Consider the following 14,884-nt stretch of genomic DNA (forward strand, 5'->3'; position numbering starts at 1 on the left):
GTCCATTCTTTCTGTGCCTTCCCTGTGGCAGCTACAGTCCCTTCCTCTTAATTTGATCACTGCTTAACCGAATCCTCCCAGCACAGAAGCGAAATTATTTTGAAGGAAAAATAACCACTATGCCCTTTGTTTTGCTGGGTTTAGCCAGTTGTTGTTGGATAATTCAATCACTAAGGTAGAAAATGACCCTTTAATTAACAAGGAAGTACAAAGTGCTGCGTGGAATCAAAAGCCAACACAAGGAAGGCCCCAGTGATAAAAGATGAACACAACCTGAATTTCTGTGCATGATACATTGGGCTTAAGCCTGCGATCCAGGCACATGCAGGATTCCCATGTGGGAACTTTGTGTGCTGAGCACTTGCTAGGATCAGATCTAGTTTTGATTACCTAAATGCCAGTATGTACTGTCCAAATCCAGATATGCCCGTCAGTCATCAAATGGATGAGTGCATAAGTTTGACTTCAATCTGCAAATTTTGTCGTACTCAGCTCAGAAGGAACATCAGAGGGAATAGCCAGCATGGATTTGTAAAGAACAAATCTTGTCAAACCAATCTGATAGCTTTTTTTGATAGGATAACGAGTCTTGTGGATAAGGGAGAAGCGGTGGATGTGATATACCTAGACTTTAGTAAGGCATTTGATATGGTCTCGCATGATATTCTTATCAATAAACTAGGCAAATACAATTTAGATGGGGCTACTATAAGGTGGGTGCATAACTGGCTGGATAACCATTCTCAAAGACTAGTTATTAATGGTTCCCAATCCTGCTGGAAAGGTATAACAAGTGGGGTTCCACAGGGGTCTGTTTTGGGACCGGCTCTGTTCAATATCTTCATCAATGACGTAGATATTGGCATAGAAAGTACACTTATTAAGTTTGCAGATGATACCAAACTGGGAGGGATTGCAACTGCTTTGGAGGACAGAGTCATAATTCAAAATGACCTGGACAAATTGGAGAAATGGTCTGAGGTAAACAGGATGAAGTTCAATAAAGATAAATGCAAAGTGCTCCACTTAGGAAGAAACAATCAGTTTCACACATACAGAGTGGGAAGAGACTGTCTAGGAAGGAGTACGGCAGAAAGGGATCTAGGGGTTATAGTGGACCACAAGCTAAATATGAGTCAACAGTGTGATGCTGTTGCAAAAAAAGCAAACGTGATTCTGGGATGCATTAACAGGTGTGTTGTAAACAAGACACGAGAAGTCATTCTTCCACTCTACTCTGCGCTGGTTAGGCCTCAGCTGGAGTATTGTGTTCAGTTCTGGGTGCTGCATTTCAAGAAAGATGTGGAGAAACTGGAGAGGGTCCAGAGAAGAGCAACAAGAATGATTAAAGGTCTTGAGAACATGACCTATGAAGGAAGGCTGAAGGAATTGGGTTTGTTTAGTTTGGAAAAGAGAAGACTGAGAGGGGACATGATAGCAGTTTTCAGGTATCTAAAAGGGTGTCATCAGGAGGAGGGAGAAAACTTGTTCACCTTAGTCTCTAAGGATACAACAAGAAGCAATGGGCTTAAACTGCAGCAAGGGAGGTTTAGGTTAGATATTAGGAAAAAGTTCCTAACTGTCAGGGTGGTTAAACGCTGGAATAAAATGCCTAGGAAGGTTGTGGAATCTCCATCTCTGGAGATATTTAAGAGTAGGTTAGATAAATGTCTATTAGGGATGGTCTAGACAGTATTTGTCCTGCCATGAGGGCAGGGGACTGGACTTGATGACCTCTCAAGGTCCCTTTCAGTCCTAGAATCTATGAATCTATGAATCTGGTCTTCAGTTGGCTTCCTGCTTTTTACACTGTTCTGATTCTGTCAAACCAGATGGAAATCAGAATGTGGTCAAGGAACTTTGCAGAGGTCACACAACACGCAGTAACTGTGGCCGGGGGATGAGAGCCCTAGCTACCATTGTGATAGTGGGGCACTTTAACAATTAACAATATTTAAATGAAGGGCCTGATCCTACTCCCGTTGAGATCGGTGGAAGCTGTACCACAGATTTCTGTGCTAGCAGGTACAAACCTTGAGCCTTGTTCTGATCTCACAACAGTTTAACTCCGTTGACTTCAGTGGAGTTACTCCAGTGTAAGTGATAGCAGAACTGGGTCCCCTTTCTTCCATCTTGGCCTAGCAGGAACAGGGAGAGACTTTCACTCTGAAGCAGTGTCATAAACAGATAGTCAAGGGTTAATAGAATAGAAGTACTTCATGTCTCTTTTGCCTGTAGAGGGTTAAGTTCAGTGAGCCTGGCTGTCACCTGACCAGAGGACCAATCAGGGGACAGGATACTTTCAAATCTTGAAGGAGGGAAGTTTGTGTGTGTGCTGTTAGATTTTGATGGTTGTTCTCTCTGGGTTCTGAGAGTGACCAGATGTGCAACCAGATTTCTCTCCAGTCTCCCTGATACAGGTTCTTATAGATTCAAAATAGTAAGTACTAGGTGATAAGGCGAGTTAGGCTTATGTTTGTTTTCTTTATTTGCAAATGTGTACTTGGCTGGAAGGAGTGCAAATGTGTATTTGGCTGGAAGGATTTTAATTTGTACTTGTATACTTAGGCTGGGAGGGTATTCCCAGTGTCTATAGATGAAAGACCCTGTACCTATTCCATTTTATATTTACAAAGATAATTTTTACTGTATTTCTCTCTTTAATTAAAGTTTCTTGTTAAAGAACCTGATTGTTTTTTTATTCTGGCGAGACCCCAGGGGACGGGGTCTGGATCCGCCAGGAAATTGGTGGGGAGAAAGGAGGGAAGGGAGAGAGAGAGGTTAATTTTCTCTCTGTGTTAGGATTACTGTCTCTCTCAGGGAGAGTCTGGGAGGGGAAGAGAGAAGGAGGGGGGAAGGTGGATTTTCCTCTCTGTTTTAAGATTCAAGGAGTTTGAATCACAGTGATCTTCTAGGGTAACCCAGGGAGGGGAAGCCTGGGAGAAGCAACGGTGAGGGAAAGGGTTTACTTTCCTTGTGTTAAGATCCAGAGGGTCTGGGTCTTGGGGGTCCCCGGGCAAGGTTTTGGGGGACCAGAGTGTACCAGGCACTGGAATTCCTGGTTGGTGGCAGCGCTACAAGTACTAAGATGGTAATTGAGCTTAGAGGAATTCATGCTGGTACCCCATCTTTTGGGCGCTAAAGTTCAGAGTGGGGAAGTATACCATGACAAGCAGTCACCTGACCACAGTTATCCAGGCCTTTGCCACCTCAAAGTCGGGTTCTTGCAGGGCACTCCAGCTGGAGACTGCTAGCTTCAGCTGGTGCATGCAGAATGCGCTGATCTCCTTGTGAAATGGAGTGTCACATGAAGAACACACTTCCCCAGCATGTGCTCTGCCTGCTGCGTAGTTCAAGTGGAATTCAAGGTGTAGTGATCCACAGAGCCCTGAACAGGTTAACTCTTTATTACCTGACTAACACTTCCTCTTGCCCTCTTCCAGACTGCTATAGCTGCAGTCAGCACCAAGGCCTAAGCTGGAGCTTTCTCGCAGCAAATGAGAGGCAGCTGCTGACTTGGTGATCTCTCTGAGGTGCACTCAGCTTTGCTCCACCAGAGCCTACATCTGTCAAACCTGCAGGCCTGCTGCAATGCCCATTTCTATGTATTTTGTGAAAGGTTAGGGGTTGGACAAAAAGAAAAGACCTCCTCTGCTCTCCTGTCATTGGGGTGTATTAATAATCACTCTTGTCACTGTGCATTGCAGATAACCCCATGCCACTGGGCTCCATGGTGATTAACAGCATCTCTAAGCTAAGTCGCCTTGGTGGATCGTCGGCGTACGCTCTACCCAATGCACCAACTCTCGCTGACCTGGAAGATGATATGGATGAGGAAGGTATTGTCCTCTTGATGGCACCTATGATGGTACACCCAAGTGTCAGAATGTGCTTTTCCTCCTTTTTTCTGATGTATAGGGATAAGCTGCATTTCTGCATAACAGGCCAAGCTGCACTTTGCTAGCTCAGGTAGAGAAATCACAGGTCACTCTTAACAAGACCCAACTTGTGCTGCTCCAGAAAAGGAACGGACTGGATACTTAGGGTCCACCAAGCATCATTAACACCACCTCCTCACCTGTGTTGTCTCCACACCTTTCTCAACCAAACTGCTCCCTATCCTTTGTTTTTCCTTGTCTTAAATTGTTAGCTGGGGCCTCCTCTTTTCATTCAACTTGGAAAGAGCATGTACATTTACAGTATAATATCAACACCGCTGGCAATAATTGTCGTGGTGATGGATAGGCCTATTGGATACACTGACTTTGAATGCAGCTCTTCAGAGCTGGAAATGTCACTGGAAAAAGCATTGAAACAAGAAGCAGCAGTGGAAGATGCATCTGGATGTGTTAGGCATTTGGCAAATAAAAAGATCCATTCCCTTCCTCTACCAGCTTGCAGTCTAACAGGATATGGTATAACGGTGGCTCTTTGCAGAAAAATAATAAAACTTAACAAATTGCTATTTGATTTCTGTAGCACTTGCTCCTTCCAAACCTGACTGGATTCTCTGCTTGTCAGGGAATCCTGATCCTCTTGCTACTGAAATCAAATGGGCCAGATTCTGTTCTCATTACCAACATGCAACTCCACTCAATTTGCCTAGCACATGCAAGAGCAGATTATGTCCCCAAAGGAGCTCTCCCTTTAACTTCAGTGGGGAGCTGCAGATTCTAACAATTTATATCTATTTTCTTTTATTGCAGGAAAAATTCCATTGTCCTTTTTAAACAGTGTATTTGTCTTGACTGATCCCAACTTACTTATGAGATTGTCATGAAAACCCTAATAGTTAATTGTGTTGGGGTTTTTTGGTGAGGTTTTGGCTGTTGTTGCTTTTTTAACATTTTACTAAATAAGCAGGGTTCTGTGTGAATAATTATAGCAAAGATTTTAAAACAGCTATTCCACAATGATCCAGCTGAGCTATTATTTCCATGTAAGCTGGTTTTCTAAGGTTTAAATACTTGTAGAATACATAGTGAAGCACCAGTTATAAACAACCTTAAGCCCTAGTTTCTGAGAATGGATATCTCGATTGGCAATAAGATTGATGAACATCTAAGTTCTGTGAACTGCAGGTGAATTTACATGCAAGCATGAAATTACTACTTCAGGGGGTCTCTGGGGGTGTTTATGTATGAGCAGAACTAGAACATAGTGATTGTCATAGAACTAAAATTACTGCTCATGGTATCTTTTCATTCAATTGTTTTGAACTTTCTCGCTCTATATTTCAGTTTCTGACAATATTTTGATTTATTGTAAGAATTAATAACTGTTAATTTACCAAATAAAAATGAATCCTTCCAAGCCAAGTTATGGGCCAGCTTTTCAAACACGCCTCTACAATGGCACCCATAAGTGTTCCATATGCATGAGTTTGTGCATGCAAGAGCTGTATTTGTACAAACTCCTGCACCCATGTGTGCACGCGCAGTGCATGTCAACAGCTCTACATGTAAAAGATGCAAGCATAGCTTTTTCAGGCCTCTTTGCAAACTTGGCCAGGGAAGATCTAGCCAGAAATGTTGTAATGTGATTTTGTTTCTTTTTAAAGGTAATGAAGACCAGCCAGAAAAGCCTCACTTTGACTCTCGTAGCCTGATATTTGAATTAGACCCATGCAATGGGAACGGGAAAGTTTGCCTTGTTTATAAGCACACCAAACCAGGTAAAGACTGAAAAGAGTACAGTTACCCAGTCATGATAAATGGCTGTGTTTGGATAGTGCTTACTCTTCTGAACTTATGTGCCATTTTGGGTGAACCCTTGGAGCCAGGATTTCCCCCTTAGTATTGAACAGACGAGTCCACATTGTAACCTCCATGCTTTTTCTACCTGCCTAAAATATTTGCATACAGAGAGGGGAAAGGCACTGGGCTAGCTCCCTGATCCTGCAAACATTTACACACGTGAGTAGCCCCAGAAGGTTCAGTAGGGTCACTCCTAGCTGTAAAGTTACTCATGTGTGGATGTGATGGTAGACTTAGCATTCCTTAGAGACAGAAAGGAGAGAACACAGAGAACTTGAAGCCACTGAATTGGATTCAGACCCTGTGCTTTGATGCAGTGTCTCCCAGTGCTAATTAGAAACTATCTTGGCAATGGGCCTATTAGCAGACCTTAACAAAGGACACACCACAGAGCGAGAGAGATGTGAGCTGAGCTGGTAAAGAGCTGTCTGCGGATGCATCTACACTGCACCCTTCTTTCAGAGGCATGTAGGGTACACGCCCGCGTGTCCCCCCTCACATGCGTATAAATAGCAGTGGAGCCAGTGAGGCAGGCTCAGATGAATAGAATGCAGACACACCTGCAGGGCATGGGTATTATTCGAATACATACCCTACATGTTCTCCACTCACCCAAGCCGAGCCTCCCAGACGCTCTGCTATTTTCAGCAGAGTAGTGTCCCACTGCTTCCCTGCTGCTGAAGCCTTTCCCCTCTGGGCGGAGCGGGGAGGCTCTGGGCAGGGGGAAGGCAGCCTTTCCCCCCCGCCTAACCCTTTTCCTCACCGCAGTGAAAGGCTCCAGCAGCAGGGAGCTACTGATGCTTTTCCCCATAGTCTCCTCCCAACCAGAGCCTTTCACTGTAATGTGTAGCTGCATACCGCAGTGTGGACACAGCCTGCTTTTCACAGTAGCTTTTACCTACACGTACATTACATGCTGCCATCAGTGGTGTGTAGTATAGATGGATCCTGTCACAGACACCTGGAAGAGTTGCAAACACCAGCCAGACTTCCAAGCTATAGGACCAAGACAATATCCTGCAGCCCGGGTGCAGGTGATGGTCTCCTCGGGGGAATGGTGAAGTACATGGCTCTCTGAGAGATTTTTAGCAGTAGTTATCTGCGGTGTGTCTATTTAACCTTGGTTTCTCTCTGTCACTCACACATTCACTCACCCCTCTATTAATATACCAGTTCCTAATAAAAACACCCTAAGTTGTCAAGTGGTGACTAGTTGGAAGTTTCCCAGATGGGCCCAAGAGAGAAACCTCTCCTCTGATTTCTAGGAGGCAGACATGAAAGTAGTAATGATCCAGCTTGAGCACTGCCTGGGAGTGAGGAACAGGAGTCATCCCCTAACCCAGCAACGTGGGGAAGTGGACGCAGGCAAGGACCCAAAGGTTCTAGGCAGATTTACACTAGTGAGACGGCTAAGTAAGCAATCTGGAGTCACGGCGCTAATGTGATCCTGTGTCATTTAGATTTTACACTGTTTGGAGGCTGTTGCTTCTAGAAAAGTGTGATTGCTCTGAAGAGGAAGAAAATCCTCTGCAAAGCAGGATTCTGTTGGCAATACAAACCCCACTGAATGGTCCCTTTGAAACTCAGCCTATGCTCAGCAATCCTGGTGAGGACAACTCCATTTAGTCTCATTCATCAGCATTTTCCCCTGAGGGGGAGCAGCAGATAAAGATGTGCAATAATGGTGCTTTGAGCTTGTGCCTTTCATCCAAGGAACTCCATGTACACTACTCACGTTGTGTCTCAAACTCTGGCCAATAATTATTATTATACCCATGCTGCAGATAGGGAAACAGGCACAGGGACTAGTTGATGAGCATACACTGAATCAGTAGCAGAGCTGGGAATGGAACCTAGAAATCAATTTTTGGGTCCCAAGCTATAACCACTAGACCATGCTGCCTCCTCATGATACATTGGTTCTAGGTCCTACCCCTTTGGAAAAGCCATCCTTTACAACATCAGAAGTAACACAACACCACTGCATGTCTCCAGTTGACCTCAGTTGGGAACTCTGCAGAAAAGGACCTGGGGATTACAGTGGAGGAGAAGCTGGATATGAGTCAACAATGTGCCCTTGTTGCCAAGAAGGCTAACAGCATATTGGGCTGCATTAGTAGGAGCATTGCTTGCAGATCGAGGGAGGTGATTATTCCCCTCTGGAGTATTGCATCCAGTTTTGGGCCCCCCACTACAGAAGGATGTGGACAAATTGGAGAGAGTCCAGCGGGGGGCAATGAAAATGATTAGGGGGCTGGAGCACATGACTTATGAGAAGAGGCTGAGGGAACTGGGCTTATTTAGTCTGCAGAAGAGAGGAATGACGGGAGATTTGATAGCAGCCTTCAACTACCTGAAGGGCAGTTCCAAAGAGGATAGAGCTCGGCTGTTCTCAGTGGTGGCAGATGACAGAACAAGAAGCAATGGTCTCAAGTTGCAGTGAGGGAGGTGTAGGTTGGATATTAGGAAACACTTTTTCACTAGGAGCGTGGTGAAGCACTGGAATGGGTTACCTTGGGAGGTGGTAGAATCTCTATCCTTAGATGTTTTTAAGGCCCAGCTTGACAAAGCCCTGGCTGGGATGATTTAGTTGGTGTTGGTTTTGCTTTGGGGTTGGACTAGATGACTCCTGAGGTCTCTTCTAACCCTAATCTTCTATGATTCTTCTCATCCTTCAACTTCAAAACTATGCTGCCCTTTTTGCACATGTTCCTTTGTTTCAATTCCAGTTGTCACCCCAGACACTGAGATATGGTTTCTGGACAGAGCTCTGTACTGGCATTTCCTCACCGACACCTTCACTGCCTACTACCGACTGCTGATCACCCACCTGGGTCTCCCGCAATGGCAGTATGCCTTTACGAGCTACGGTGTCAGCCCTCAGGCTAAGGTAGGCGAGCAGGAGCTTTACTTTGAATTGCCGCTGCGGGCGGCGGGGGCAGTCCATGTGCCCTTGGGGCAACAGGTGCGTTTCCGCAGCGGCGGCAATTCTGCAGCAGCTTCTATGTTTAGCTGAAGCCACCCCGGACAGCTAAATGTAGAAGCTGCCACTGAATTGCCCTCACCGCGGAAACACGTCTGCCGCGCTAACAGCGCACGGACTGCCCCGGCCATCTGCGGCAGCATTTCGGCGCGCTGTTTGGGGGCAAAACCACAGGGACTGCCGCCCCTTGCAGAATGCCACCCCAAGCACCACCTGAGCAGAGCTAACCGTACATGAGTGGGGAATGTGCCGCACCTTGCAAAAGGCTGTAGCAAAGCATCCCCCTTGTCCTCTGCCACCCCAAGAAATGTTGCCTGAGAGGGGAGTGAGAGTCCCAATATCTCCCAGGGCTACTCACTCCTGGGGTGGTGCTGGTTACACATTGCTCCTTGCTCGGGGCTGCGAGTAAAGGCACAATCTGATTCTAGCCTGTACTTCTCACTGCTGCTCCCTGCTAGGTAGCTGCATTTATAGCCTCCTGCCTTTCCTCAGAGTTTCTGACTGGGCCTTCAGTCCCAACCTGGCTCATTACTCCACCCTCTGCGCCTGTGGGAGAGAACAATGCTTAACACTGTGTGCACTGACCCATGCTGTCTCTATTCATGCTGGCAGGGCCTTTGCTCCCTGCCACACGTAGCTGTTCTGTGGCTTCTTGTTTTATCACAGAATTTGCAGACATGCTATCAGCAAAATGACATTCCCTGATTTTAGGCACGTGAAACTTCCTTTGAAGCCAAGAGCAAGTTTCAGCCTAGTGAGGACTGCAGGATCATGGCCCTCTGCATTTCAGTTTTCCTCCACATCATGCTATACTCTAAATAAAACCTACCTGATTGATTGAGGCTGTACCCATTGTACTGTAGCAATAGCTTTTCCCAGCCCAGTATTGCATATATTCACTAGCCCTTGTGTGAAATGATCCCCATGCATTCCCTAACCATTCCCTAACCAATCAATTCTCTCTTCGTTTCGATTATGTCCTGCTGACTTGTTAACCTTTACCTGATTACAGTGGTGAGTCTTCATTAACGCTATCTTTTGGAAAGGTCTCATGAGAGCAGATATTGGAGACCTTCCCCTTATGCAGTACTTAGTTCTACCACCCCTTTAGTGTGTGCATTGACCCTCTGTTTATCTTGTTCAGTATTATGCTGTGCACTGGACTGAGGATGGTTTGGGCAGGGTTTCCTATTAACTCCTGCAGTCCTTTCCCTGGCTTCAGGAGCCAGCTGGCTGTAGTAGAAAAAGCAATAGAAGACAGGAACATAAATTGCAGAGTGAAACTTCCTGGTGGCAGCTAGATAATGCTGATGGTGATCCAGAATTATCAAATCAGTCACAGGAGAAGTGAACACAAGGTCTGAGTGAAAGTTTGCACAACTGAACCTGCACTGTTAGAAGAACATTGGAGGCTTTTTATTTCACAAGAGGACCAGCAATTCTAGCTTCATTTGTTTGGCAAGTTACATTCCAAGGTATTAATAATCACTTGCTACTTCTCTGAATCCAAATAAATTAAGCCTGGTTGCCCTCTCTCTGACATTGGTATAAATCAGGGGTAACTCCCTAATGTCTGCCGAGTTACACCTATGGAAAACTAGGAGAGTCAGGTTTCACTTCTGGCCTTTCTTTGCACAATGGGCTGATCCAGACATCCCGGTACCTTGGCAAAGTTATATCCCAGTCCTCATTCTGCAACTATGAGCCATCTCTACTATAAAACTCTTTGCACAAAACTCTGTGAGCTGACCCAGGTTCCTGACAGCAGGTGCTTGGCATATGTTTAAAATGTTCCAAAGTTGATTCTTGCGGTTTCCCACCAAGTCTCTAATGTGTGGTTTCCCCACTCCCCCCATGTCATCCTTCCCTGTAATCTGCTTTTTTCAGCAATGGTTTAACATGTACAAGCCCATCACCATCAACACAGCTCTACTCTCGGAAGAACCTGACTCCTTTGTGAACAAACTGGACCCCAACAAGGTATTTAAAAGCAAGAACAAAACTCCGGTGATCAAAAAGAAATTGCCATCCCAGCCAGGAGGCTCTCAGAAAAGCCACGCAAGCACGGCCTCCTCCAAGACCCTTTCCCTATCCGGGAACTCCCTGAGGAAACGAGAACCCCAAACCTGACTCTGGAAAGCAGTTTCATTCCAGACTGTTAAAAACCCACTGTGGTGTCTCTTAGGTTTGGATCAAACCATTCCTCATGCATGAATAGACTTCCCAGTGCAAGCTGTGTTGCAACATTTGCATGAAATATAATAATTTAATTTATGGGAGATATGTCTGGAAAGTCAAAAAGCCGCAGGTCCTGGAGAGATGGTGGTTAATTCCTTTCTATTCCGATGGGCAAATACTTCTGTGTGGATAAAAATGCCGCTGAGCTGGGTGGAGTGTGTTACTACGGATAAAGTGCAGCAATGGACTCAAGTCAAATCAATCTCTACCATTTTCATATACATCTTATTAAATACAACATACATACACAGATATTTCCCCGTGTCCTTTTTTGAAGGAAAAAAGCATGCAGTGATCATTGCATATAATGAGAGCAGGGTCAAACCCACTGAAGTTGGTGTTGTAGTCAAGGGGAGCATTAAGGGAGCAGGACTGGGCCCCGTGGTTGTAGCCCAATGATGTGTAAGGGCTTCATGCTGGCCACCCACAAATCCCATTGAGTGTTCAGCCCGGGATCAGGCTCTGAAGTATTTGTGCCGACTGCATGTTAAACAGAAATGACCTTCTGCTAAAGACCACACCTGATGTTGTGCGCACTTGGCAAGAGCTGGCCAGGCCAGAGCAGTGCAAAGGTGCCAAGTCATCTAATATGGCGAGCAGGTGGACTAGCCAAGGACAGTGCTGTGAAACCATTATGCACATCCAGCAGCATCTAGGAAACTCTCTTACAAAGAAATCCCTTTTTTCCCAGGCCAGTGCTGCTCTCCTCATAAGGCCCCTGGCTCCAGGTTAACAATCTGCCCTGGAACAACGTGGGATTCCCTATCACCGTAGCTGTCTGTGCTTGGTGCTGAGCGCCTCTTTAACTCCTGCAGATCTCAGTAGGCAGGGAAGGTGCTCAGCAACTTTCAGGATCAGGCATCTCAGGACTGGGCTCTATAAAAGCCTAACTGTGGGTCCCAGCCCATCAGTAGGTCTTGGAAAGGTTGCAGAGGGGTCAGGGACTCAGAGCAGAGGGGTTCTCCAGGGAATGGGTGGGTGGGTTGGAGAGCAAGCCTGCACCACACTAACCCTGGAACAGCGTCTCCTGTCCACAGGGCTGGGACTCTGGAGCTGGGAGCCGGGCACAGCTCCGCAGGACAAGAGTCGCTGCTGCAGGGTCACTCTCCAACATACAGACATCGGGGCTCCACTACACATTAGGGCAGGACTAGAGTTCTGGTGCTGGGTCAATGAGTGCTGCTGCAGGTGCCAGGGCCGAGGAGGAGGTGGTGGCGGCAGCAGCAGCAGAGGAGGCCTGTGATTTTTGGGGACCCATCCCACACCCAAATTTGCAAAACAAGACACAATACAGTGGGTGGGACTCCTTAGTAAAATGTTTCAGAACCACTGTCCTAACACAGTGAAGCCCAGCCTCCCCTGGTCTAAACAAGAGCTGCTCCGAACAGAGAAAGCAACCTTCGCTGCCAATTTGGGACCAAACGAAACCCAACCATTTTCCTCTTCTCTTTTGCACTGTCTGTTCTGAGACGCCTTGAATGGAGGAGACTGGAGCCCCAAGTCCAGTGCAGTGGTCTGGCTACCCAGGCTGCAGCAGCTGTAGTGGGAGATGTTGAAGGATTTACCACAGGATGGCATTTGACCTTGCTAACTGCCTATGTGTGGAGAAGATCAAAAGCAGTAGGGTACTCCAGCCTTACCACTTTCTACAGCTCTTGGAGCCAGTGCAGCTACAGGAGAACATAGAAGCTTTACTATTAGAGATGCACATGCCAGTAAAAACCCAGCTTGCCTCTCAGTTCCCAGGCTGAGCTGTAAGGTTGACCATTAGAAAAGCCATTGTTACTTGTAAACTGGGTAGGATTTGCTTCAGAGGCGTTGAGAGCCCATAAACATGGAACCTCATGTTTCTACACTTTAGACAATGTAATTTTTCAGGGTAGAACTGCACTTTAACCCATTCAATGCTGGTCTTCAACTGTACCCACTTTTGCCTCCATTTTGGCACATTCCGTTTTCTTAGCTGTACTGGGAACACTTAGTAGCCACCAAACAATCTGTGTGGCTAATAGAGACATCCAGGGCACCCTCTCAAAACAAGCAATGATTCTTTCCATTGGGGTGTGTCTGACTGCTAACATGATTGCATACCTGTGGAATACCAAGCTACCTCACAAGGCGTTGTGGGGGTTCTTTACTTGATGTTGGTGCAGCCCCTGGAAGTATTAAGCACTGGATAAGTGCGATGTATTTTAATAAAGATTTTAATATTGTCCTCCAAGCTGCCGGGTTTTGAAGAATACCAGATCCTCTAAAGAGCACGCGCACACGACTAAGGACAAGAGTCTTTGCCGTGCTTCTAAGAGGCGCCGCACAGAGTGAGTAGCCGTGAGGGAGTGGCCTAAGATGGCTTTAGGCTGATCCCAGTCTTAGGTTGTTCCCTGGCCCCCACTGTAACTGAGACAGCCCTGAGGGACTGTATGCATTACAGCAGCCTCACTCGACTGCCCTATATCTGGCAACACAGCTCAGAATCTCTGCAGTGCAGCTGCCCAACTCCTAACAGGTTCCTGTCATCCTTAGCCCTGTCCCTGGCATGCCCCTTACACTAGGAGTTCCGAGGGTCCTGGCAAGGTAGTTTACTGTGGTTACTGTCCTGGGGGAATCTGCCCCCAGCTGCATCAGGGACTTTAAGAGCCTTTTGTCCAGCCCTTTTTTGCCCCAACTGTCTTGGCTTTGAGGGTGAGTGACAACCTTTCATGAGCACCTGTTTGTTCAATGTAGTAGCAATAACAGGGATACACAAGTATCAGAGGGGTAGCCGTGTTAGTCTGGATCTGTAAAAGCAGCAAAGAGTCCTGTGGCAGCCCACAGACTAACAGATGCCCTGGAGCATGAGCCCCCGTGGGCGAACACCCACTTCGTCATATGCATGTAGTGGAAATTTCCAGGGGCAGGTATATATATGCAGACAAGCTAGAGATAATGATGTAGTTTAATCAGGGAGGATGAGGCCCTGTTCTAGCAGCTGAGGTTTGAAAACCAAGGGAGGAGAAACTGGTTCTGTAATTGGCAAGCCATTCACAGTCTGTTTAATCCTGAGCTGATGGTGTCAAATTTGCAGATGAACTGAAGCTCAGCAGTTTCTCTTTGAAGTCTGGTCCTGAAGTTTTTTTGCTGCAGGATGGCCACCTTAAGGTCTGCTATAGTGTGGCCAGGGAGGTTGAAGTGTTCTCCTACAGGTTTTTGTATATTGCCCTTCCTAATGTCTGATTTGTGTCCATTTATCCTTTTCCATAGTTTCTCCTCCCTTGGTTTTCACACCTCAACTGCTAGAACAGGACCTCATCCTCCCTGATTGAACTACCTCATTATCTCTAGCTTGCCTGCATATATATACCTGCCCCTGGAAATTTCCACTACATGCATCTGACGAAGTGGGTGTTCGCCCACGGGGGCTCATGCTCCAGGGCGTCTGTTAATCTGTGGGGTGCCACGGGGCTCTTTGCTGCTTTTAGGGATACACAAGAGGCCACTCAGTGATCCACTCACTCATCCCTAGTCCACTCTGAGCTAGTGAATTTCACATTTAGGATGCTGCAAAATTACATGTGTGGAATCGCTCGGCTTTGCTTTTTCCACCTGAGTGATGGGTTTGGTGTATTATTTCCAGGGGTGAAAGAAACTTAAAGGACTTACCAATACACCGGAGTCCTGAGCAGGGTGTGTGGCCTCAGTCAGAAGAGGTGGTGCCGTTAAATACCCAAGCCCTTTAAATCAAGAGTTAAAGGCCCAGGGGCTCCGGTTGCGGCTGGGAGCCCTAAGGCCTTTAAATCACCCCCGGAGCTACCAGCTGCAGAGGCAGCTGGGAGCCCTGGGGTTCTGGGGTGATTTAAAGGGCCCGGAGCTCTGGCTGCCGCTACCGCAGCAGAGCCCCTAGCCCTTTAAATCACCGCCGGAGCCCTGC

General features: G+C 46.7%; 1 protein-coding gene across 2 annotated transcripts in view; it reads left to right on the plus strand.

Moving 5' to 3' along the window:
• The window catches only part of TPGS2 (tubulin polyglutamylase complex subunit 2), a 57,127-nt gene that overhangs the window by 22,673 nt on the left and 19,570 nt on the right, over nt 1–14,884 (plus strand). Inside the window, exons 4-7 of one of the 2 annotated variants that reach the window (XM_030566683.1) lie at nt 3,708–3,839; nt 5,561–5,674; nt 8,486–8,646; nt 10,627–12,487. In XM_030566683.1, coding sequence (XP_030422543.1) covers nt 3,708–3,839; nt 5,561–5,674; nt 8,486–8,646; nt 10,627–10,869 — 650 coding nt within the window. In that variant the 3' untranslated portion in view covers nt 10,870–12,487. Of the gene's footprint in view, nt 1–3,707; nt 3,840–5,560; nt 5,675–8,485; nt 8,647–10,626; nt 12,488–14,884 lie in introns of those variants that run through there. The other variant, XM_030566685.1, reaches the window with a different exon arrangement.

This window comes from Gopherus evgoodei, chromosome 6 (assembly GCF_007399415.2).
Source record: "Gopherus evgoodei ecotype Sinaloan lineage chromosome 6, rGopEvg1_v1.p, whole genome shotgun sequence".
Lineage (NCBI taxonomy): Eukaryota > Metazoa > Chordata > Testudines > Testudinidae > Gopherus > Gopherus evgoodei.